Genomic DNA, 25,291 nt, shown 5'->3' with positions numbered 1-25,291 from the left:
AATGTGTGTATGTGCGTGTGTATATGTGAATATGTGTAAGTGTGTGTATGTGTGTGAATATGTGTGTGTATGTGCGTGTGTAGGTGTGTGAATGTATGTTGTGAATGTTTGTGTGTGTTTGTATGTGCATGTATGTGTGTATGTGTGTGCGTGTGTATGCATATGTGTATGTGTATGTGTTTGTATGTATATATGTATTGTATTGTGTGCATGTGTGTATGTGTTTGTGAGTATGTATATATGTATTGGGGGTATGTGTGGGTGTTTGTGAGTATGTATATGTATACACACACACACACACACACACGCAATGAAACATTACTCAGCCATAAAAAAAGAAGGAGGGGCACGTGGTTGGCTCAGTCAGAAGAACATGTGAGTCTTGATCCCGGAGTTCCAGTCCCACGTTGGGTGTACAGATTACTTTAAAAAAATAAAATAAAATATTCACCAAAAAAAAAGGAAAGCTTGCCACTTGCAAAAGCATAGATGGACCTTGAGGGTATTATGCTAAGTGAAATAAGGCAGAGAAAGACAAAAACTGATCTCACTTATATGTAGAATATTAAACAAAAAACAATTTATAGAAACAGAGAACAGACTGGTGGTTGACAAAGGTGAGGGTGGGAGTGGGCAAAAGGAGTGAAGGGAGTCAAAAGGTACAAACTCCAGTTAAAATAAATAAGTCCCGGGCAACGTACTGTACGGCACTGGGACTATAGTTAATAATACTGTATTGCATATTTGAAAGGTGCTAAGAGAGTAGATCTTAAAAGTTCTCATTACAAGAAAAAATGTAACTACGTGTTGTGATGGATGTTAACTAGATTTATTGAGTTGATCATTTTGCAATATATACAAATAGTGAATCATCTTGTACCTCTGAAAATAATGTTAAGTATTGCTATACATATGGAATATAATGCTATTATAATGCTATATGTCAGTTATATCTCAATTTTTTAAAAAAGATAAGTAAATGAGGTGATGGCTGTGTTAATTAACTCAATGGTGGAGATCCTTTCATAGTATATATCAAATCATCACATTGTACACTTTAAACATATTAGAATTTTATTTATCAATTATACTTGAAGGACAGTTGGAAAGTAAAGTTATTAATAGAATGAAGAAATTAATAAGCGGATCTGAAAAAAAAGAGTGAATGAGAGGCAAGGAATCAGAGTATGGACACTAGGAATTCCAAATGGTTGTGGTGGAGGGAAGGCCAGAAATCGAGGAGTGGCTATAGGGAAATTGAGATCAGGGGATTTGCTTTTTGTTTCCAGATAGGAAGCATAGCTTGTTTATGCACTCATGAGAATGATCCAGCTGGTTCTTTGAGAAGATCAATAAAATTGATAGATCCCTGGCCAGACTCATTAGAGAAAAGAGAGAAAGGACAAATTACCAACATCAGGAATAAGAAAAATGTGATAAGTACGTATTCCGCAGATATTAAAAGGATAATAAGGGAAAGTTCTGAACAATTTTATGCCAATGATTTTGATATCCTAGATGAAATGGACAAATTTCTTGAAGGACTAAACTGCCAAGCTCGAAAGAAAGAAAGAAAGAAAGAAAGAAAGAAAGAAAGAAAGAGAGAGAGAGAGAGAGAGAGAGAAAGAAGAAAGAAAGAAAGAAAAAGAAAGAAAGAAAGAAAGAAAGAAAGCAAGAAAGAAAGAAAGAAAGCAAGGAAGGCAGGAAGGAAGGCAGGAAGGCACCACGGAAGGAAGGAAGCAAGGAAGGAAGGAACGAAGGAAGAAAGAAAGAAAGAAAGAAAGAAAGAAAGAAAGAAAGAAAGAAAGAAAGAAAGAAAAAGAAAAGAACCTAAATAGCCTGATATCTTTTAAAGAAATTGAAATTATTATTTTTTAAAGATTTCATTCTTAAGTATTCCCTACACCCAACGTGGGGCTCAAGCTTACAACCCCGAGATGAAGAGTTGCATGCTCCACAGACTAAGCCAGCCAAGCACCCCAAGAAATTGGAATTATTGTGTAAAATCTTCCTACAAAGAAAGCCCCAAGTCCAAGTAGCTTCACTGGTGAATCCTATCAAACTTTTAAGGAAGAAATAACACCAACTCCACATAAACTGTCCCAGAAAATTGAAAAGGAAAGAATACTTCTTGACAAATTCTATGAAACCAGCATTCCTTTGATACCAAAACCAGACAAAGACATTACAAGAAAATTACAGCCCAACATCCCTCCTGAACATTGGTGCAAAAATCCTAAACAAAATGTTAGCAAATCAAACCCAACAATTAAAAAGTGAGTGGAGCTTATTTGAGGAATGCAAGGTTGATTTAACATTTGAAAATCAACTGATGTAATTCACCATGTTAAGAAATTTTAAAAGAGCAGAAAAAGCATTTAACAAACTCCAACATTCATTCTTGGTAAAAAAAAAAAAAAAATCTCAGTAAGCTAGAAATACAACAGAGCTTCCTCAACCTGATAAAGGACATCCATGAAAAACTCACATCTAACATTATATTTAATGATGAAAGACTGAACGTTTTCTCCATAAGATGGAGACAAGGACATCTATTCTCACACTTTCTATTCAGCAATGAATGAAACAGAATAGAGTCCAGAACAACCTCACACATATGTGGACAACTGACTTTCAGCAAAGGTGCAAAGGCAAGTTGGGGGAGAAAGGACCGTCTCTCAACACATGGTGCTGGAGCAACTGGATATTCTTCTACCATATAAATGAATTTTGATCCATACCTCACACCATATAAAAAAATTAACTCAAAATGGCCCATTGACCTAAATGGCCCTAAATGGGCCATTATAAAACCTCTAAAAGAAAATATAAGAGAAACCTTTGTGACCCTGGGTTTGGCAAAGATTTCTTAGATGTGACACCAAAAACACAATGCACAAAAGAAAACAAAATTGATAAATTGGATTTCATCAAGTTGAAAACTTCTGCTTTTTGAAAAACACTGTTCAGAGAATGCAAAGATAAGCCATAGATGGGGAGAAAATACTTGCAAATCATCTATCTGCTAAAGAACTTGTATCTAGAATATAGAAAGAATTCTCAGACCTCAATAAGAAAACAAACAATACAATTTTTAAAGAAAGATTTGAACAGATACTTCAAAGAAGTTAGTGGATGGTGAATATGCCCATGAAAAGATATTCAACATGATTAATTATTGAGGAAATGCAAACTAAAACTACCATGAGGTATCACCACACACCCACAACAAATATTGGCCAGGACATGGAGGAACTGGGACTCCACACAGCTGGTGGAGGTATAAAATCATGCAACCACTTGGGAAAATACTTCGGCAGTTTCTTATGAAGCTAAACAATACACTTACCATATGATCCGGCTATTCCACTCCCAGATGTTTACCCAGGAGAAATGAAAGTGTATGTCTATATGAAGACATGTACCCAAATGTTCATAGCAGCTTTATTTGTAATAACAACAACAAAAACCTGAAAGCAGCACAAATGCCCATCAATAGGTAGATGGGTAAACAATGGCACGTCCATTCAATGGAATATTGCTGAGTGATAAAAAGGAATGTACCACTGATATATGCGACAAAATGAGCAAACCTCAGAATAATCATGTTGAGTGAAAGAAGGCCAACACAAAGAAGAGTACACATTGTATAAATCCACTGATATATAAAATGTTAGCATGTACAAAATAATGTATAGAAACGGAAAGCAGACCCATGATTGCCTCAGGGGTGTGGTGGGGAGGGCTGCAAAGAGGGATTCCCAAGGGGCAAAAGGAAATTTTTTTACTGTGAAGGAAATGTTCATTATCTTGATTGTGATGATGGTTTCTTTAATGATATGTTTGTCACTTTAAACATGTGCGGTTTATTTTATGTTGAGTACACCTCAATAAACTTAAAAAAATAAGTTTGGGGGAGATCGTATTTGGAATTTTTATTCAAAGCCAGCCTTCCCGAATACATTTGATTGTTTTGTTTTTCTTATAATTATATAACAACAAAAAAGTCCAAAATTAAAGCTACACATCTCCTTCAGTTCCACGACTACTGTGGGCCATTTTCTGTATGCGCTGTGGTGAGGGGAAGGGATTCGTCTTGAAGGTCAGTCTTCCATTCTTGTGAGATGAGCAGTCAGGAGGATGTTGTTGGCTCTGAGCACCAAGAGAGTGCAACAGGAGAAGCATCCGAACCGTGGGACTGAAAGAGTCCTCCCCATGTGTCCCGTTTTGCTTTCTAGAGAGGTGAGTGGCTGAGGTTTGGAAGAAAAGGAGCAAAGTGTCGGTTGGAGCTCAGCCGTCTGTGACCACCCACCCATGACCCCTGCCCCACGTCAGCAGCAGTGTCGGGTAGAGGGGTGTCTGCACAAGGTAGAGGAAAGAGGGAAGACTAGGTGACCAGAGGCGTTCAGGTTACAGGGTCATATGACTTCGGATAGACACACTCAGTGCTGTCCCAAAGCTGTTCCGTGCTTCTGCCATCTTGCTGCCCCAAAAGCAGCTGCCCCCCACTCTGCGCCCAGAGAGAATCCCCAGAGAATTAGCCAGAGCCAGCCAGCCAGGAGGCCACCAGCCAGACGCAGAGTGCAACCTGGCCTTGCGTGCATAGGTCAAAACAGGGACCAGGTGGAGTTCCCAGCAGCAGCTGCAGTGACCACCCCATGCACGGGGACATCAGCAGTAGCAGCCATCGGGGCTTTGCACGCCCAGTAGCATGCCTGTGTCCACACCAGGCGACAGAGGGACCGAACACTGGGGAGATTCCACCTGGGTACCCCTCATGGCTTTGTCACCTGCCAGCCAGGTGCTTTGGGCAAGTCACTTAACATGCCTCAGTCTCTCCATCAATAAAATGGACATAACAAGAGTGATACCCCACACGGCTGTGAGACTTAAAGGAGCTGGTAGCTGTGAGATGTTTACATGAGCTCCCGACACGGAGTTCGCTCTCAGATGTGTTTGCTGTTGTTACATTAGTCTGTGCTTTGACAAACCCCTCTCCTCCCCCTTCCCACACCCATCAGACAACTCAGGCCCCTACACATGGCCGACCAAGCATCCAACCAACTTAGCTTCTAGATGTGATGGGCAGCTCCCTAACACCCTCAGACTAAGTTCTTCAGATCTGGGGGCTGGTGCTGTTTATTTCTATTGCTCTGACTACTCAGAACCTCGCCAGAAATCTGGAACCCAAGTCTTGGGAAGGCTTGGGTGGGCTGACCCATGCAGGTCCTGCCATCTCCAGCAGGGGGCGATGGGTACCAACCTTTGCTGGGCGTTGAGCATTCTTCCTCCCCGTCCCCAGAACCAGGAACACCCGCTGTCGGTGTTGGAGGATCGAGCCTCCCAGGTTCCAAAGCTGCGGGTGAGTTTGTGGGCACAGCTCCTTCCCAGACCCCTGACTTTCCTAGTTCCCATCTGCCCCACTTCCCGGAGGAGGAGCCTCTTGCCATTGGTGGCTTTGCCTCAGTTTCCCAGTGTGTAAAATAGGTGTGGCCATCTCTGCCTCTTCCAGAGATTTCCCACAGGTGAATCCCTAGCAGCAAGGACAGGCAGGGGAGGCTCCAGGCCCAGCCCACAAGCACAATTGGGAAAAGCCATTTCTGTCAAAAGCAACACCAAAGAATGGGAGCGGCCATTCCAAATCCGGAGCAGGCAGCCTCCAGCCAGCTGCCCATCCTCCTGGGCTGCCGGGTCCCAAACCATCCCAGATCTTGGCCCCAGGGTGCCTCCTTCAATCCTTGCACCAATCAGGGGCTTCCCGGCCCAAGCAGCGGACTTCTCCAACCCCTCCTGACCCAAACAGCACAAATGAAATACACACAAAAAATTAAAAAAAAAAAAAAATCACATCTTTATTGTTTGATTAATAAACTGGCTTGGAAGGGCAAGAATGGGGTGTGTGGGTAAACACCCAGCTTTGATTAGTCAGAAACTCCTGTTAACCGTGTACAAAATGAATGTTACAAAATCACGTAGAAAACGGGGTCAGCAAAGCAGCAGCCTTGGCGAGGGCTCAAGGTCCCTTGAGGCTGTGAAATGAGCCCAATCTGGCCTCTGGGGCGTGGCTGAGGGACTCCGGGGCCGTGGGGGCTACACACCCCAGCCCCCACAAGGCACACATGGTCTCCTCCGTCCTCGCTTACGAATTACTACAAAATTGCCCTCAAAGGGGCATAAACACCACAGGCCATGGCATTGCCAGAAATGAAATGGGCCCTGAGCTGAGCCCTGAGCAGCGCCTTCCGCGGCGGCGCGGGCCTAGAGAAGGGGCGCCCTTGTTCCCCACGCTGAGGAGGGTGGGCAGGCACAGGACCCCAGAGCTGGGGAGGGGCTCCGCTCCCCAGAGGGACGGTGGCCGAGGGAGGCCTGGACAGGCCACCAGAGCAAACACAGCCAGGGTTTTGGTCAGTGCCAAGTGTGGGGAGAGGATCCGCAGTCCTGTGCAGCCACCGTGCTGTGGCCTGAGCGGTGCGCTCCCGGCACGGTCCAGACGGGGGCGCTAATTGGGGTAACACATGCAGCACCCTGTGCCTGCTGCCTCCACGCTGGGCTTGGCGCCGGGCCCCAAGAGTCCGTCAGTGACAGAGTGCTCCATGATGATGTCCTCCACCCGGGTGATGTACAGGAATGTCAGCAGCACCCCCAGGAACTGAGGAGCAAGGGCAGGGTGGGTGAGAGCCTGCTGGGGATCCGGGTGGCTCTCTCTGGCAGCCCCCAGCCCGGGCCCTTCTCTACCCCTCAGGAAATCCCAGAGACCCTCTCTGTGCCCCATCAGCAGAGGCCCCTCCATTCTGGGACTCCTGTCTCCAGCCCAGCTATGCCGCTCACTATCGAGGGGACCTCGGGCAAGTCACTTAACCTTGCCAAGCCTCAGTTTCCTCCTCTGTAAAATGGGCATGCTAATAGTATCTACCTCCCAGGATTGCAGACGGCTGTGCCTGTAAAGCACTTGGAAGAAGTTTACAAGCAAGGTTCTTGCCATTTGCCCTCTCCTTCCGGCCCTCTAGCCCTCCAAGGGTGAGCCCAGATTGATGGTACGAGAGCCTTCTTCACCCCACCCGTTTTGTACCTTTTCTGCCTTCTGTAATCACCAAGCCACATTCTCTGAACTGACACCTTGCCCACCATTCCACTTCCAGCTCCCTTCCCTGGGAGACGGGGCTGGGGGGGATGAGGACAGCCCACCTGGGGGAGCAGGATGCCCAGCAGGAGGCCCGCCATGATGGTGTAGTTGTCCATGAACCAGATGAGCACAGCGTTGGTGCAGCCCCGCACATAGATGACATCCTGCACGCTGAGGCGCTGCACAGGGAGGAGACTGGCTGACCCCTCGCCTGGCAGAGCCCCAGCCCCAACTCTGCTGCTCACTCGAGGTCCACGCAAGTCCCTCATCCTCTCTGAGCCTCAGTTTCTCACATGCAATTTGGAGCATGGCTCTAGACCACTGGGTCTCCGTGGGTGGTAGTGTTCCCTAGAGAGCACTGAGGACATTGTGGTGGCACTTCTGGTTGTCACGGCAGTTGGGTTTGGGGACTGAGGGGCTGCAGAGCTAAGGGCAATCCTACTCACAAACAACTACCCTGTCTACCTGCCTCTCAGAAGTCCCCCGGGGCATCTAGACAGCTGAAAACCCATCCAGAATTACCCAAAAGGCCAACTCCCAGGACTCATAAAAACCAAAGTGTTTTCTGTGTGGTTTTGCTATGCGCAGATACACGCGCGCACACACACACACACACACACACACACACACACACACATATATACTGTATGTAATTTTGCAGAAATACTACTAAAGATGTAAATTCAAGAATGATTATATTGTATTTTGTTTGGAATTTTATCAAGAATTGCCCACCAGGGGCGCCTGGGTGGCTCAGTTGGTTAAGCGACTGCCTTCGGCTCAGGTCATGATCCTGGAGTCCCGGGATCGAGTCCCACATCGGGCTCCCTGCTCAGCAGGGAGTCTGCTTCTCCCTCTGACCCTCTTCCCTCTCGTGCTATCTCTCATTCTCTCTCAAATAAATAAATAAAATCTTTAAAAAAAAAAAAAAGAATTGCCCACCATTTTTAAAGACCACGTCCACGGCAAAAATAATGCCCATGGGATTCCCGTTTGGAGCACAACTCCCTCTCCCACGGGTCAGCTGCCCCTGGGGGCAAACACCTGATTGCTTTGTTGCGTCTTCTGCTGTATCTAATGCCTGAGCATTTGCATGTGAAATATGCTATCTGCTTGTAAATTGTTCTATTTCTCCTATTATCTCAGATCCGTCACTTGTTCTGAAATTAGGCGTGTAGGTAGATTATGTTATCTGTGAATTTCATTTCGAGATACTAACTAGGCCATTACCAGATGATTATTATAAAACCTGGCCATTGGGTCTGATGGCTTGAGAACCTCTGCGAGTCCATCACTCTCCAACTGAAATGTGTGTCAGAAGCACCTGTATTTCTATATGTGCGTTTCTAACAAGTTCCCCGGGGCTGCTGTTCCTGCCGGTCCAGGGACCTCACTTTGAGAACCACCACTCACAGGCATCTCAAGTTGTCATGATTTTTGGCTCCCTTCTTAGGGAGTGTCACTCTTAGCCCAGCGGAGTTGCAAGGCAGGCTGGTGCTGAGCACGGCTGGGCACACGGGCATGCGGGGGTGGGGGCTAAGGGCAAGGGCTCGGTGGCCTCCCACGGACAAGCCCACAGTAGGTGCTCAGCAAACACAAGCAGGCAGGCTCTGCCGGCCTGGGGGGTTCTTGGCTCCCTGAGTCCTTCCATGTCTGGGCACAGGTGGAAAACCCTGGCAGTCCCCGACTCCTGTTCCGAGCCAAGAGCCCACACCCCCGCCAAGAACCCTTCCCATCACTCTGGGGATGGGACAGGAAGAGCAACCTTTCTCAAGGAAAGAGATTGCAAAGACATTACCTCCTTGTCAATAGTTCTGTAGCCACACATGGTGTTGACCACTTCCGTCTGAAACAGAAACGTGTGTTAGCTGTCACATCCATCGCGCTTACTATGAAGGACTGTTATTCTCCCCTTTTCCCTGACCAAAGCATTGAGGCACAGAGTAGCACCGTCTGTATGGATGGAGCTGAGACTCCCACGCGGGCAGTCTGGCTGGGGTCTGCATCTTAACCTCCCTTCCTCACCTGCGCCACTGCCCCACTCCAGAAGTGCCCAGGAGGACCGACGGGAAGGCTGGTTCTGTGAGGTTTGGGTGGGAGGAGCCCTCCACCACCAGCAGCCCAGGACCCCCGAGAAAAGCGTGCCTTCCCGGGCTCCCTGCTGCAGCCACCCCACAGCCACGGCTCTGCTGATAGGGTGGTGCAAGGTCTCGGAGGTGGGGCCCAGGCCATTCTCGCTCCACTCGCTCTGACCACGGAAAACCCCAGACCACAGCCAGGCCCCGGCCAGCTGCGCTTTACCTGAGGACCGGGCCAGGGCCTCCGACCACACGTCCCTGCCCTGCAGACTGCCATTCCACCAAGCGAAGGGCCACACAAGTGCCGGCCCAGGAAGGGAGCTGCTCTCAGGAGCTCTGGGCTGCCAATCCCCCCAGGCGCAGGGAGAGCTGTGGTCGGCACAGGGAGAGCCGTGGTTGGCCCCGGGCGCCATCCCATCCCTTCCCAGCAGACCTAAGTCAGAGGGTGGGCAGGGGCTCGCACCCTCACTGCCCAGGCCCCTCGGGCGGTCTCCTCCTCCTCCTGCAAAGTGAGAGGAAGCGAGAGGCCCCGGCCCCATCCATGTGACTGGAAGCCGCTGTGTGGGGTCAGGGGGCCCCGGGTGCTGGCAGCCAGGCAGGTGCCACACAGTGGCCAGCACGGCCTCTGGCAGCACGTGGCTGGTCCAGATCCTGCTCTGCTCGCCAGGAGCTCTGTGGCCAGTCTTAGGTGTGCTGTCACGGGACTGAACATGGGGGCCCTAGATAAGTATTTGTTGAATGCATGCATGCATGAATGAATGAATGCATAGGTTCCTCGGTCTCTTCCATAAAGCAGTGGTGCTCAGTGACCCCACATCATGGGGCTGTTTTGAACATAAAGCGAGATATACCCATCAGGGGCTTATCTCAGGGCTAGACACATGGAAGAACCCAGGGGCGCTGGCTGGAATGACTTTGGACAGGATCCCAGCCCCTGGAAGGCAAGGAAGGCTGTCTGCTCTCCTTCCACAAGACTGGGTTGCACCTAAGGCTTCCTCTCAGATATCAGGACCTGGTTTGCAGGCAAAATCACCTCCCTTAGTCTAGACTGTACCCCAGGTGCCCTCAGACCCAAATCCATCCAGCATCCACTTAACGTCGCTCAGCTTTTGTGGCTCTTCTAGGCTGTGCGCACGGCCCTCGTGGAGAGGGTCAGGCCCGGAAAGCAGGTGCGTGATAGAATGAGGGGAACGGTGTTTTCTACCCTACATGTCTGTTCTTTCTTTCATTCACTGAACAAATATTAACTGGGCACCCATTATGTACCAACCACTGTTCTAGATGCTGGGGAAGTAGAAGAACCAAGGAAAGTCTTGGCCTTCATGGAATTTATATTCTAGAAAGGGAGACACTCAATGAGCACAGTAAGTAATTGATATGGTAGAGAAGGTGACAAGAGCAACCACTTGGCACTGTGCTTCCAGCCCTGGAGGCAGGGCCCTGCCGTCAGGCCCAGACCCCTCCTCCGGACTCGCCTCCCCTGCCAGGAGAGCCCCCTCCAAGGAGGGGGGATAAGAGGTCTCCGCGGTCTTTCCAAAGGTAAAGCCTGCCTGGGTTTGCCCACAGAACCGATATTCTCCAGAGGCTCTGCTGAAGGTTCACAGGCCCCAAGAGCTGCTCTGCAGTCTCTTCCATGTGGCACAGGGTCAAGGTCAGGAAGGGGACTCCTGAGCAGCCCAAAGACAACACAGCAAAGTTCACAAGGGTTCTTCACGGGTGCGTCCTCTCACTCTGGCCCAGGACTGATGAGCTGGGTTATCTGAGGCCTGAGAAGCGAGTGGGAAGGTGAAGAGAGAGGCCTGGAGGGACAGGCCCCCAAAGGGTAGCCAAAAATGAGAGAGTGGAGAGCTATACAAATTGGACACAAGAGCTCAACAGGCACAGCTCTGGAGGCCATTTAATGGAGTGGCAAACTGCCCTCCCCACCAACAAATCTTGGGGACATCAGTGTAACCAAATTTCACAAGCCTGTATGAACTCTGTTGCTTCAAATCCTCTGTAGGAGGCTGGGTAGAAGACATTCCCTTTAAAGCTGAGAGCTAGGGGGGAAAGTGACTTGCCCTGAGGAACTGGTTGGCCTTCTTCTGTTGAACGGTCACCATGTAACAGACCACGTCTCCCCTTTTCCTCTGGCTGCCAGGAAGCTCTAAAGCACCAAGCACAAGGCTCTAGTTTCTGATTTTTAAAAATTTCCTTTTTTTCTTCTATGTATTTTCTGTGTGTTCATTCAGATCTGTGGCTAAATGAAATAGTGACAATAAATAGATTCATACACAAGTTCATACACAGATTCTATGAAGGCAGGAAACACCCTCTTTTCTATTTAGACAAAACCATGGTGGGAGGCACAAGGAGAACCCACGGTGGTTTTGTAGTGGGACACCAGAGATAACCCACCTCAGTGCTCCCATCCAGAGGCTGGCTTCACGGTCCACTTCTCTGCGGGGGGCATCCACGTTTATACTCCCGGCCTGGACTTCTCCCCCAGACTCCAGCCCCCCTATATCCAAGTGCCTCTTTGACCTCCCTGCTGGAAAATCACACAGGCTCCGCAGACCTGCCCTCTGCTGTCCTCCCCTCTCAGGCAATGGCAGCCCCGTCTTTTCTTATGACTCGGGCCAAAACCTGGGAGTCCTCCTTGATTTCTCTTTCCCTCATCTCCCACATCTGATCTGTCAGCAAATCCTGTTGGCTTATACGGAAAACAAAGCCAGAATTGGACCAAGTTCTTCTACCTCCACTAAGCCTCTGTCTTCTCCCAGCTGGTGTGGTGGACGCCGGGAGGAGCTTTCCAGAAGCCCTGCAACTGTGGGAGCCCAATCAGGAGGAGCCTTAGCTGTCAGTCCCTTGCGGTGATTGTCACATGTGGTTATTATTTTATGTGTCAACTTAGCTGGGCCTTGGGGTGCCCAGATACTCAAACATTATTCTGGGTGTTTCTGTGACGGTGTCTTTCAATGAGATTAACATTTAAATCAGTAGACTGAGTAAAGCAGATTGCTCTCCCTACTGTGGGTGGGCCTCGTCCCATCACCTGAAGGCCTGAATAGAACAATAGGGCTGCCTCTCCCCCAAGGAACAGGAAATTCTTCCTGCCCGTCTAACTGCAGACCTGAGTTGAAGCACTGGCCCTTCCTGGCTCTTGAGCCTGCCAGCCTTCAGACAGGAACGACACCATTAGTTCTCCTGGTTCTCAGGCTGTTGGACCCAGTCTGGAACTCCATCACAGGCTGTCCTGGATACCCAGCTGCCTGACTCCTCCTGCAGATCTTGCTCGCTAACCAGAATCTCAGAGCCTGCTTCCCTGACAGCCTGACCTGACATGGGCCGCTGCGCTAGCTCCTAACCAGACTCCCTAGGTCCACCTCTGCCCCACCCCCCACAGCAGTTAGAGGGACCCTGGTAAAGCCTAAGTCAGATCTGCCAGTCAGCTACCAAAACCCTTCATTTGACTCCTCGTCACTCATGGGAATACCAAAGTCCTGACCATGGCCTTCAGGGTACCCGGGACCTCCCTGACTTAATCTGCTACTATTTCTCCCCCATGCTCACTCTGCTCCAGCCACATTGGCCTCTGTGCTGTTTCTCAAACACACCAGGGCAATTCCTACCTCAGGGCCTTTGCACTTGCTGTTCTCTTTGCCAGGAATGCCCGTCCCCCAGATATACATGGCCTACCCCTTCACTTCCCTCAGGGTTTTACTGAGAACCTACCTTCTTAGTTGCAATCCTCCACACCCCTGCTTTTTCTCCTGAGCATTTACTGCCTTCGAGCATACTATCTGTCACTTTTTATCTTGTCAGTCTTCCTGACTAGAATGTCAGTTCCATGCAGAGAGTTCTCTGTGTGTTTTCTGTACCCCTAGAAACTAAAATCACATCTGGCACATAGTAGGCCCTCAACAAATATCTGCTGAGTGAATGAATACACATAGGGCTTGACCTGGACAGCTTGGCTTGGACACTCAGGTGCCACTGCCTTGGGTGATGAAGTTCAGGATCGCCCCCCATGGGCTTCTCTGAAAACGCTGGGCTCTTCCCCAGCACTCCCCCTTCCCAGAAAGCTACCCTAAGATGGCAGCTAAAATTTCCAAACAAACCTTCCCTCCTGGCCCAGGCTTTTTTAAGGCTGGTGCACTTGGCACCGGCTCCCTGACTTACGGGAGAGGCCCCCACCCCCATCGACAACTGCTTGGTTTACAGAATCCAGGAGTGGGCGCAGAATGGCAGAGATGTTCGAAAAGAAATTTTCCATGACTATTCAGGGTATGAGTAATTGCAAAGCGCGCCACCTCATTCCAATCCAGAAACCAGGCAGTTTTTGGACACATTAGTCAAACACAGAGGACTGACGAAGCCCCTTATTTGTAAGTGGTGACTCCAGAGGACAGCTTCCCAAGTGGCCATGGAGGTGACAGCACTGAGTGGGGGTCCTGCCAGGGGGAGGCCGTGGCTGGCATTTATATCACCACACCCATTCCCAGGTGCCGCCCAGTGAAGGCTGCAGAGCCGGCTGCCCCACGAGGCCCCCCTGGCCTGGACCCCTCTCCGCGCCTCCGTGTAGGAGTCCAGAGCACAGTTCCCATGATGGTGGCATTTCATTCCAGCCCCACCAACCCTTCAAATTCAAAAACCTTTGCCTGGGCAAAGGTTTTTGCCCTTCAAAAACCCTTGCCTGGGCAAGGCAGGCACCTAATGCTTGGTGCCCCAACTTCTTCATCTGTGCAGTGGGTAAAGTAACAGGACCGACCCCACGGTGCTGTGGAAAGAGCTAAATGAGTTACCGCAACTAGAGAGCCTCGAACAGGCCCGCACATGGCAAGTGTTGGATAGCTGGTAAGGACCGCTACTGGCAGGACGACTGCCCCGCCCCCACCCCCAGACGTACCCCTTCCAGTGGCCCTGGAGACCCGGGACGCCTTGGCAATGACCACCACCTCCTGCCTGCCCCCCATTCCTGAAAGACGGGAGGCGGGTGCCGGGTCGGGGTGGGTACCGTGTTTCTGACGCAGCAGGTGTAGGGCACCCCACAGGCCAGCGGTCCGGGGGCGCTGCAGTCGTGGTACTGGTTTTTGCTCCAATCCCGGTAGTCTTCCCCGCCACAGCACTTGAACTGAGAGGAAAACAAGCAGGGAAGGGGGCTGCCATCACCGCCGAGGCCCCAGGCGCCCACCAGGAAGGGGCCCCGCCGAGAGACCCGGCGGTTTCTGATCGGGTCACCTGGGAGGGGGGCACCGGAGGCTGTGGTTATCAGCCAGTTGCCTGGGAGGTAGGGAGCACCCCATCACTGGAGAGGCGTGCAAGCCAAGGCTGGGCAGCCTCTCGGAGGGTTACCAGTGGGGGGGAGGCTAGACACTGGAGGGAAAGTCGTTCCTTGACACCCCCATCTTCACATCCCAGGGCAGCTGCTCGACCCTTGAAGGTCCCAGAGACTAAGATTCTATGGGCCGCCCCCACAGCCCAGTGGCCCCTAAGCCACAGTCACCCAGCTCTGCCTGTCAGCCCTCAGCACAGGGGCACACACACCTCACGTCCTGCCACAGGCTCAGGACCGCAGGGGTGGCAAGGCGGCCTCATTTTCCCCTTAGCTTAGCTGCTCCCCGCATCTCCCCCTGCACTGGTGTGGGCGCCCAGGGAAGCAGTGATTCCCCTGAGGGGCTGACGTGTGATAGGTGCGGTGGCTCGCACCAGAGCGACAAGGGTGAGCCAAAGCCACACAGCCGCGGGCGACAGGGACAGGCTCCGCTGGGGAGACAGGGAGTCACCACTACGTGGAAAGGTCAGTGGGGTAGCGTTGTGTGCCAGGAGCATGGGAAAAGAGGAGAAGGGGGTTGGAGGGGGCGGCTGTACGTTGGGAGGTCAGGAGAGGCCCCTCTGAAGAGATGACATTTCATCTGAAACACGAAAAGCAGGAAAAAGCCAGTCAACAGAGCATAGGCCCCGCGCAGGATGAGTGAGGTGTAGGCGGGTCGCAGGTACGGAGGCCCGTGTGTCTGGAGCAGGGCGAGGATGATGCGAGGGCCAGGTGGAGAGGCCGGCCTAGGCCACCCCACGCAAAGCCGCGTTAGCCAGAATAAGTAGGGGGCTGGGATCATATTCGGAGTGATGGCGAGTCACTGGAAGGTTAACTAGGGGAGTGACAGGGTCAGAGGTCCCAGCACAAGCACAAAGCAGACACCCTTCCAGAGTCCCCACAGAGGGCTTCCGGCTGTCAGCTCTCAGGACCTGGCAGTGCCTCCCCAGGGTGCTGCTCAAAGGGCATTTGCTTTGAGTTCAAGAGTCCAAGAGACTAGAGTTCAAATCCTCATACTACCATTCTTAGCTGTGTGAATTTGGGCAAGTTGACCAGCCTCTCTGGGCCTCAGATCCTCATGTGCCAAGCAGGAAGAGCAATGCTGGCATTGCACAGCTGAGCTGAGGATTACAAAGTCAGGCCGTGCATGAAGCACTCAGCCTGGGAGAAATGAAATCCCGAAGCCAGGGGAACGCTGGTTCCAATAAAAACATTACGCTTCACCCGATGGCCAGAGCTGGCCGACACGCCCCTAGCAGAAAGGGGCCTCCCGGAGGCTGCACCTGTTGTGACTACAGTGAAGGCCTGAGCCAAGGGAGTGGCCACCACGGGTGGCCGTGGGTGTGGGGAGATCTGGTTCTCGCTGAGGGCTAGCCCCGGCAACCAGGCCCGCTGAAGCCCCCTAGACCATGTCCCAGGAAGCTGCCAGGGCTGATTCTCGCCGAGGAGAACATGGTGGCAGTGGTTGCCACAGTCGAGAGGAAGGGGCCCCCCACAACCCCCTGCTGCCGATGAGAACCTGAGCCTCAGAACTAAGTGAGACTGATGTACAGAAGCCACCAAGGGCAGTGCTGGCCTGCCACAGCTGTTATTATAACACCAGCAGACGTGGGTGGACCTTGGGGGGAAGGGGCAGTATCCCCAGAAGATGATCATTGCATTCAAAGAAGTGTTACAGGGGCACCTGGGTGGCTCAGTCGTTGAGCGTCTGCCTTCGGCTCAGGTCATGATCCCAGGGTCCTGGGATCGAGCCCCGCATCGGGCTCCCTGCTCCACGGGAAGCCTGCTTCTCCCTCTCCCTCTGCTTCTCCCCCTGCTTGTGTTCCCTCTCTTGCTGTGTCTCTCTGTCAGATAAATAAATAAAATCTTAAAACAACAACAACAACAAAGAAGTGTTACAGAGGAAAAGGAGAAGTCCTGTTCTGTTCCCCAATGCAGGGGGAAGTGGAATTGGGGAAGAGTGCTCTCTACCTCAGGGCTGTCCCTGATTTGCCAGGAGTGAGCTCCCCGTCCCTGAAGGGACTCGGCAGAAAGGTCTCTGAACTGGGCAGCTAGGAGGTCTGTCTCTCCCACCTCAGGGAAGGAGGACCTTTGCCCATTGGAGAAGGGTCCCCTGGAACCCTGCAAGGAGGCTTGTAGCTATAGCAGATCTTATTCTAAAAAAAAATTTTTTTGATGGGGGCCTATCTGTGTAATTAAAGAGAGGGAGAGTAAGGACATTCTGGGCCAGGCATGTGGTTGAGAAGGTCAGGCCCCCACCCTTGGTGCCCATCCACGGCCCCGCCACTGCCTCGCAACTTGCCCAGCACCAGCTTTGGGAATGGATAAGCCACTGCTCCCTCGCCCCCACCCTTGCCCTCTGGAGCGAGGTCCTGAGCCAGGGGCAAAGGGCATGGCAGGCGCATCTCTGACCCAGAGCACCTGGCTCACCTCCTTCTGAACAAAGTCCATGATGTTTTTGAAGTCCAGATCGTCATAGTAGTTCTCGATTCCTCTTCGAATGTTGTCATTCAGAAAGTCGATGGTCTATTTAGATGGAGACATTACAAAAGAAACAGACAACCCCCCACCCCCTCAAAGTCCAATCCAAGAGCTCCCAGAACTCGGGACTGGAACAGAAAGCCCACAAGCCCAAGTAGCCCCCACCCAGGCTGCACCACCTCCCTGCCCACACCTCTGTGCATCCCGGTGCCCATCTGATACCTGGGTCCCTTTGCCACGTCTGAGCAGGAATGATTCACCCCCTTTCCTATACAGATCAGAGAGCCCAGGCACCAAGAGATGGGACCCTGTCTGGGGAAGCAGCCACGCCAGGCTGGGACTTGGCTGGCCCGGGTCCCAGCCTGGTGCCCTTCCCACTGCCCAAAGACAGGCCTGAGCCGAGTCTTTGTCCTCCAGGCCTCCTCTCCACTCTTGTCTGCTATCCAAGCTCTTGTGTTATGGATAAGGAAACTGAGGCCCAGACAGGGGGCCTGGCTCTCCCGGGGCACAGAGCAGGCTGGTTAGGGGCCTGGCCAGGACCGGAAATCAGGTCTCCTGACTTCCCCAGTGGGCCACTCTTCATCGCTGCAGGGCTCTGGGCTGAAAGACAGGGCCCACCTCCTGGCTCGGGCTGGTCGACCCCCGCCGGGAGTAGCGCTGGCACATCGCCCTCTCCCGGTCACGCTGGGCCTTCTGGATCAACAGCCCGGCTGTTGTGCTGAAATCCAGGAGCACAAAAGGCCCCACAGCGGGAAGGGGTGGGGGCGGGAGTGTGGGCTGCCCAACCCCACGCTCCTAGCGACAATCAGGGCTTTCAGCGCTGGGAGGCCCGCAAATCACCAGAGATTGAGCTGGCACAAAGGGGGCATTCTTGGCTCTGGAGCCAGACGATCCCTGGGGGAGGCGCCTGTGGGTGCCACTGGGAAAACAGGGCCCTGGGTTCCAGGCCTGGTCCTGCCACTGCAGGCCACACCACAGCTACCTCCCCTCTCTGAGCCTCGGTTTCCCACTTGTGAATCAAACCTGCAGGCCTATCTTTGAGATAACTACCAGCTCTGAGGGTCAGAGACAAGGCTGAGAGGGGCCGCCAAGGCTCGTGGTCAAGAACAGTTCCGGTAGCCACCTGGGCCTCAGACAGCTCATTTAGCCACCAAGCCTCCACTTCCTTACCTGCCAAACGGGGAACATAACCTCTGCCTTGGAGAGATTTGAGTTTAGATAGAGTAAAGCTACAAATGTGCTTAGCAAGGGGCCAGTCACATGGTAGGCCATGGTATTGTTATAGATCTTTCTCTTCTTTTCCTGGAGACACATACCCTACAGGACTGCTTCATACCCATCACATCATCAGTGAAAAATGGCTAATCCCAAGGGAAACCGAAGCCTCAAGTCTTGTCCAAAAGGCCTCCTGAGGTGGAAGCGGCCTCCCAAGCAAGAGCCAGCCCCTAGCCTCGGACCCCTCACAAACACCCTGCAGCCTGGAGAGGTAATCTGACCAAGGTCACTCCACTGGTTGCTGGCAGAAAGATGCCAGGACTCCCGCAGGGCTGGATATGGGGGGCCAGCAGATGAGAGCAAGAGGCCCTGGGCAAGGTCGGCAGAGGGGATGCCCAGTGGCCTGGTGGGGAAAGGCTCTCCCTCCCTCTTCAGTAAGTGGCTCTGACCTTTCTCCCCAAACCAACTCAGTCTCTGGGTACTTTCCAAACATGCTGACTCCAAAAAGGCCTCTGCAAAAATCAGTCCTCCCATCTGGTAAGCTGAGCTGGGTCCCTACAGGGAAGGGAGGCCCCACTGGAGGCCCCTCCGAATGGGCAGGAGGAACAGATGGCCCCAGGCTCCATGGACAGCAGCTGCCCCAGCTCCCTCAGGGACCTCTTTGGATCAGGCTTGCTCTTGTGCCCTCCTACGTGTGTGTGCGCATGTGTGCGCGTGTATATACCAGAGATATGAGGATACTTAGGGGGTCCTTGTGCCGTGATGGGGCTGGGGATGGATGAGAAACTCCAGTGAGACAAGCAAGCTGCCCAGCTCATGAATTTAACTGCAAGGTGCTCAGCTATGTTCAGCTACGTTCTACAGGACTGGGGGAGCCACTAGGAGGATGTGCCTTGTGGGGCACAGCAGGGATCCTCTGCCCCTTGGGGACCAAACCCCCGGTGCCACCCCCGCCCTGCTCGAAACCAGCTCACAGCAGCAGGGCCAGCTCCAACTAGGGTGAGAAAACCACCTTTCCTCGCCAGGCTGGCATGGCTTCACAGGGGCCACATGGCCTGGCTAAACTAAGCAAAGCATAAGCAAACATCAAAGGCCACAGGATTTTCAGAGCCTATTGTTTAAACCACCAGAGGCAAGCTGCAAAGAACCGTCCTTTCTAGTTCTTTCTTTTAAATCTAATTTTAAAGCTTTCCAAAGCCTCTGCGGCACAGCTTCCAGCAGAGGGGCTTGGTGTTTTTAAGTGAATGAGGAATCAAGGGGGTGGGGCATGTGGCAGCCCCGCCCCCAGGCCCAGAGGCTGAGGAGCAGGGGGAGGAGGGAGGAGTGGAAGGGCGGCCACGGGAGCCTCCCTCCTGGCCTCCAGGGATGGCGCTTCCGTGGCTCTCTCCCTGAGACCCAAGGCTGCAGAGGCCCTGCTGACACCAATACCAGCCCGGTTGTCACAATGTGGAGGGGCTGCTCAGCCTAGAACGTCCTTTCTTCCCTTGCACGTGAGCCTAGCCCGCATCTCTGGGCTTCCCTCAGTGCCCCAGACTGTGGGGACGCGTCCTCTTGCCTCCAGTACTGAGACAGGCTCAGTCGAACAACCAAAGCCTGAAGAGAACCCAGGGAGCAAGAAGAAAGGAGAGAGGGCTACAAGGTTCTTTGGAACATTTGCCAGATCCTTCCACCAACCCTGCTGGAAGTCACAGGTTTAATCCAGGGTGGGGGTGGGGGAGGGGGAGAGGAGGTCCTGCTTCAGCTTCGCAGGGACTTGGGCCTCCAGTTCTCACTCCCACACGTTGTCCACAGTGCGGCACAGCAGCTGGGAGAGTCTGGCCAGGTCTCAGTGCAGAACCTCCTCTACTTTGCTCCGGGTGGGCAGGATATATGTGTGTCCACATGCTCCATCAAGCAAGCCACGGTGTCATCTCCTTTCTCCCTACCCCTGGCTTCAAGGGCGTGTCCTGAACCAGCTAGTGCCGGTGCCATGATAAAGCAAACAGGTCAGATGCTGTCCACCGTGCCATGGCCTAGTGTTGGGTATGACCCCAGCATCCTCTGATCAAGGCCAGGAAAGAGGCCACTCTTCACCCCTTCCTTGGCAGTGGAGGGAAGGTAGAGGCCAGGAGGCCTGGGCTGGGGGTACAGACATACCAGCTACCACCTGGCACCCTCTGGGTCTCCCGCTCAGCTCCGCCTGACTGGCGACACATGGGCAGGTGTTGCCCTCTTCCAACACCCCTGCACCCTCAAGAGAGGCCCCAGAACAAGCTGGAGTACTGGTAGGTCAAGGTGAGACCCAGACAGTTGTGGAGGTCACTCAGGTTCTTCTCGCACGGGCTGGGGTCAGGACACTGCATTTCTGATGCCCAGGCCCTTGGAACTCTGTGCCCAGCTTCCCAGTGTGCAGCTGCTAGACTCTGTACAACAGAGAAGCCACTTGAGTCTGACCATCAGGTCATGCCCGATAGTGGAAACCCTGCCCAGGGTCAGGGATGGAGAGTCTTGTCTTTATACCTAGGTGTTTTGTTGATTTCTTGCTGCCAGCGGTGGCCATGGCCTGTGCCCCTTCCCGAGAACCACGTGTGAGGTCATTAGCCTAATTTGTTCTCATCTGGCACCATGAGTGGATTCTTAGATTTACAGGTAGTCTGTGGAGCCAGACTTGTTATAGTAGGGCTCAGAGAAATGTTTCTTCTCCTCTTGGTGAGGAGAAAGTGGAACTGGGGACTCACCTCCTCCTGGCAGCTGACCTTCATTGTTCCCCACCTTTTCTCTCCACCCTACGCTGCCCCTTCCTGCTGCCGTCAACAGCCATCCTCAGCACTGGCCAGTCTGGTATTTTACATTAGAGTTAGAAGGGACATTATTTTTCTGTATATGGTATTTTCCCCCATGATTATAAGAAAAAGAAAATTTGGGAGCCAGGGAAAAAATATCAAGAAGAAAATAAGAATCACCCTAGCCCTACCTCTCAGAGGAAATAAGAGTTAATATGAGAATATTTCTATTTTTTTCCAGGTTTTTCCAGGCCTGTTTTTTTCATGGTAGAGATATTACTGCATTTATAGTTTTATATCTCATTTTTCATTTATTTTGAATTATATATCACAGGCATATGAGCACATGGCTCATGATGAGCCTCAGAAGAGCCAAGAGCCCTGATAGTGAGGGTCCTTCCTGGGCTGCACACAGAGATCCTCCCCTGACAGGACCCCGTAAGGGGACTCCCCATCCAATCCTCAGGCTTTGGGGATAATGAGATAATGAGAAGCTCTTAGCCCTGACCTCAGCCCATGGCATCCTTAGCTGTGAGGACCAGAGAGCTCAGCCCTCCGGCTGGATGAAGGAGCAATTGGTGTCATGGCCGCTACTGACCTATGGGGGACTGGAAAATGATAAACCAGCCTGCCTTTGAGATAGCATGCTGGAAACCAGAACTGCTGCTCATTTAGGGGATTGTTAACTAAAACAATCGATGCTGCTGACCACAACCTGGACCTGAGCTCTAGCTAGGAAAGCACTAATCCAGAACCTCTGGAAAGCCACAGGCTGGCTGGGAGCCCAGTGACTGCACAGAAACGCATCCCCATGGACAAATGGAATAGACACTTCTCTCCCCTCAGGCTGCGGAGACATGAACCAATACCTTGATCTTCCAGCTCAGAGAGGATGGTCTGAAAGACAGAAAAGGGGAAAAGGGAGGAGCAAGTAGTGACACTAGATTGAAAAGACAACAATGGGGCAAAGAAAAAGGGAAATAAAAGAATATTTTGAGACAAACAAAAATGGAAACACAACATACCAAACTTCGGGGATGCAGCAAAAGCAAAAAGCTTAGTTCTCAGAAGGAAGTTTATAGCAGTAAACATCTACCTTAAGAAAAAAAGAGAAAGACCTTGAATGAAAAATCTCACTTTACACATCAAGAAAGCAGAAAGAGAAGAGCGAACTAAGTCCAAAGTTAGTAGAGGGAAGGGAATAACAAAGATCTGAGCAGAAATAAATGAAATAGAGACTAGAAAGACAATAGAAAATATCTATAAAATTAAGAGATTTTTTTTAAAGATAAATAAAATTAACAACCTCTAGCTAGACTAGGAAAAAAACAGACAATTCCAATAAATAAAAGCAGATATGAAAAAGGAGACGTCATAACCAATACCACAGAAATACAAAGGATCATAAGAGACTACGATGAACAATTATCCACCACCAAACTGGGTAACCAAAAAGAAATGGATAAATTCCTAGAAACACACAACCTACCAAGGCTGAGTCATGATGAAATAGAAAATCTGAACAGACCAATAACAGGTCAGGAACTAGTAAACTAGTAAAACTCTAGGACCAGATGGCTTTACTGGTGAATTCTACCAAATACTTAAGGAATAATTAATACTAATCTTTCTCAAATTCTTCCAAGATATCGAAGAGGAGGAAACGCTTCCAAAATCATTACGAGGCCAGCATTCCTCTGATACCAAAGCCAAACGAAGACACTACAGGAAAAGAAAATTAGAGGCTAATATCTCTGATGAACATAGCTGTAAAAATCCTCAACAAAATATTAGCAAACCAAATTCAACAACACATTAAAAGGATCATAGCCGTGATCGAGTGGGATTTATCCCTGGGATGCAAGGATGGTTCAACAGCTGCAAATCAATCAGTGTGATACACCACAATAACAATGAAGGATACAAATCATATGATCATTTCAATAGATGCAGAAAAAGCATTTGACAAAATACGATACCCTTTTCTGACAAAAATGCTCAACAAATTAGGTATAGAAAGAATGCACCTCAACATAACAAAGGCCATACATAATAAACCTGCAATTGACATACTCAGTGGTGAAAAAGTGAAAGCCTTTCCTTTAAGATCAGGAAGAGAAAAGCGTCTACTCTCACTACTTCTATTCAGCTAGTCCTGGAAGTCCTAAGCCAGAGCAAGGAACTTAGGCAAGAAAAAGAAAAAAAAGTCATCCAAACCAGAAAGGAAGTAAAATTTTCTGTTTGTACACGACACGATCTTATATATAGAAATCTGAAAGACCCCAGGGGCGCCTGGGTGGTTCAGTCGGTTGAGCGTCTGACTCTTGATCTCAGCTCAGGTCTTGATCTCAGGGTCATGAATTCAAGCCCCATGTCAGGCTCCATGCTGGGCATGGACCCTACTTAAAAAAAAAAAAAAAAAAAGAAATCTTAAAGATTCCAGCAAAAATCTGTTAAAACCAATACACAAATTCAGTAAAGTTGTAGAATACAAAAATCACCCTACAAAAATCAGTTGCATTTCTATACACTAACAATGAACTATCCAAAAAATAAATTAACAAACCCATTTACAATAGCATCAGATAGAATAAATTATTTAGGGATAAGTTTAACCAAAGAAGTGAAAGATCTATATACTGAAAATCACAAAACACTGATGAAAGAAATTGAAGACAACACAAATAAAGGGAAAGATATCCCTTGTTCACGGACTGGAAGACTTAATATTACTGAACTATTCATACTACCCAAAGTGATCTACAGATTTAATGCAATACCTATCAAAATTCCAACAGCATTTTTTCACTGAAATAGAAAAAAACTCTTAAAATTTGTGTAGAACCACAATATGACCCCAAAAAGCTAAAGCAATCCTGTGCACAAAAAGCAAAGCTGGAGTAATCATACTTTCTGATTTCAAACTATATTATAAAGCTACAGTTATCAAAGTAGTATGGTACTGACCCAAAAAACCCACACATATAGATCACTAGAATAGGATAGAGAGCCTAGAAATAAACCCAGTCATACCCACTAATTTTCTATAAAAATGCCAAAAATACACAATGGGAAAAGGATAGTTTCTTAAATGGTGCTAGGAAAACTGGATATCCACATGCAAAAGAATAAATTGGACCATTATCTTACATCATACACAAAAATCAACTCAAAATGGATAGAAGACTTAAAGATAAGACCTGAAATTGTAAAACTCTTAAAAGAAAGCATAGGGGGAGAAATCCCAGACATTGGTCATGGCAATGATTTTTTGGATCTGACACCAAAAGCACAGTTAACAAAGGCAAAAATAAACAAATGGGACCACATCACACTAAAAAAATTCTGCACAGCAAAGGAAAGAAACAAAAAAATGAAAAGGCAACCTACAGAATGAGAGAAAATATTTGTAAGCCATATATCTTTTAAGAAGTTAATATCCAAAATGTATAAGGAAACCTTATAACTGAATGACAACAACAAATGATCTGATTAAAAATGGGCAGAAGAACTAAATAGATATTTTTCCAAAGGAGACATCCAGATGGCCAACAGTTATATGAAAAGATGCTCAACATCACTCATCATCAGGGAGATGCAAATCAAAACCGCAATGAGATATCACCTAATGCCTTATTTGAATTGGCTATTGCCAAAAAGACAAGAGATAACAAATATTAGTGGGGAGAAAAGGAAACCTTTGTACACGGTTGGTGGGGATATAAATTAGTATAACCAGTACGGAAAACACTATGAAAGTTCCTCCAAAATTTCAAAATAGAACTATACCATATGAACCAGTAATCCCGCTTGTGGGAATATATCCAAAGGATATGCTGTCGCATTACTCACCATAGCCAAGATATGGGAACAACCTAAGTGTCTATTGACAGATGAATGGATAAGGAAATATGCTTATTTATTTAACATATTTATATATTTTTATTTTTATATTGTATTGTATATATATCCATTGCATACACACACAATGGAATACTATTTAGCCATAAACAAAGAAGGAAATCCTGCCATTTGTGACAACAAGGATGGACCTTGAGGGCATTACGCTGAGTGAAATAAGCCAGACAGAGAAAGACAAATACTGCAGGGTATCCCTTGTATGTGGAACCTAAAAAAGAAAAAGGAAGTCAAACCCATAGAAATCAGAGAGTAGAGTGGTGGCTACCAGGGGCTAGGGATAGGAAATAAGATGTTGGCCAAGGGTACAAACTCTCAGTTATACAGTGAATAAGTTCTGAGGATCTACTGTATGGCATTGTGACTCTAGCTAATAACACTGTGTTGTATACTTGAAATTTGCTGAGAATAGATCTGGAGC

The 25,291-nt window shown here is 49.7% G+C and overlaps 1 protein-coding gene across 6 annotated transcripts in view; it reads right to left on the bottom strand.

Moving 5' to 3' along the window:
* Positions 1-5,830: 5,830 nt before the first annotated feature.
* The window catches only part of TSPAN15 (tetraspanin 15), a 49,760-nt gene continuing 30,299 nt past the window's right edge, over positions 5,831-25,291 (bottom strand). For 4 of the 6 annotated variants that reach the window (XM_027596280.2, XM_027596275.2, XM_027596276.2 and 1 more), the window contains 5 exons: positions 16,925-17,020; positions 14,198-14,314; positions 8,922-8,969; positions 7,186-7,302; positions 5,831-6,649 (listed from right to left, as the gene is read on the bottom strand). In XM_027596280.2, the coding sequence (XP_027452081.1) occupies positions 6,500-6,649; positions 7,186-7,302; positions 8,922-8,969; positions 14,198-14,314; positions 16,925-17,020 (528 nt within the window). In that variant the 3' untranslated portion in view covers positions 5,831-6,499. Of the gene's footprint in view, positions 6,650-7,185; positions 7,303-8,921; positions 8,970-11,300; positions 13,961-14,197; positions 14,315-16,924; positions 17,021-25,291 lie in introns of those variants that run through there. The other 2 variants (XR_003520337.2, XM_027596278.2) reach the window with 2 other exon arrangements.

This window comes from Zalophus californianus, chromosome 15 (assembly GCF_009762305.2).
Source record: "Zalophus californianus isolate mZalCal1 chromosome 15, mZalCal1.pri.v2, whole genome shotgun sequence".
Lineage (NCBI taxonomy): Eukaryota > Metazoa > Chordata > Mammalia > Carnivora > Otariidae > Zalophus > Zalophus californianus.
The sequence above is the reverse complement of the archived record's forward strand: the minus strand, read 5'-3'. Positions and strand labels throughout refer to the sequence as shown.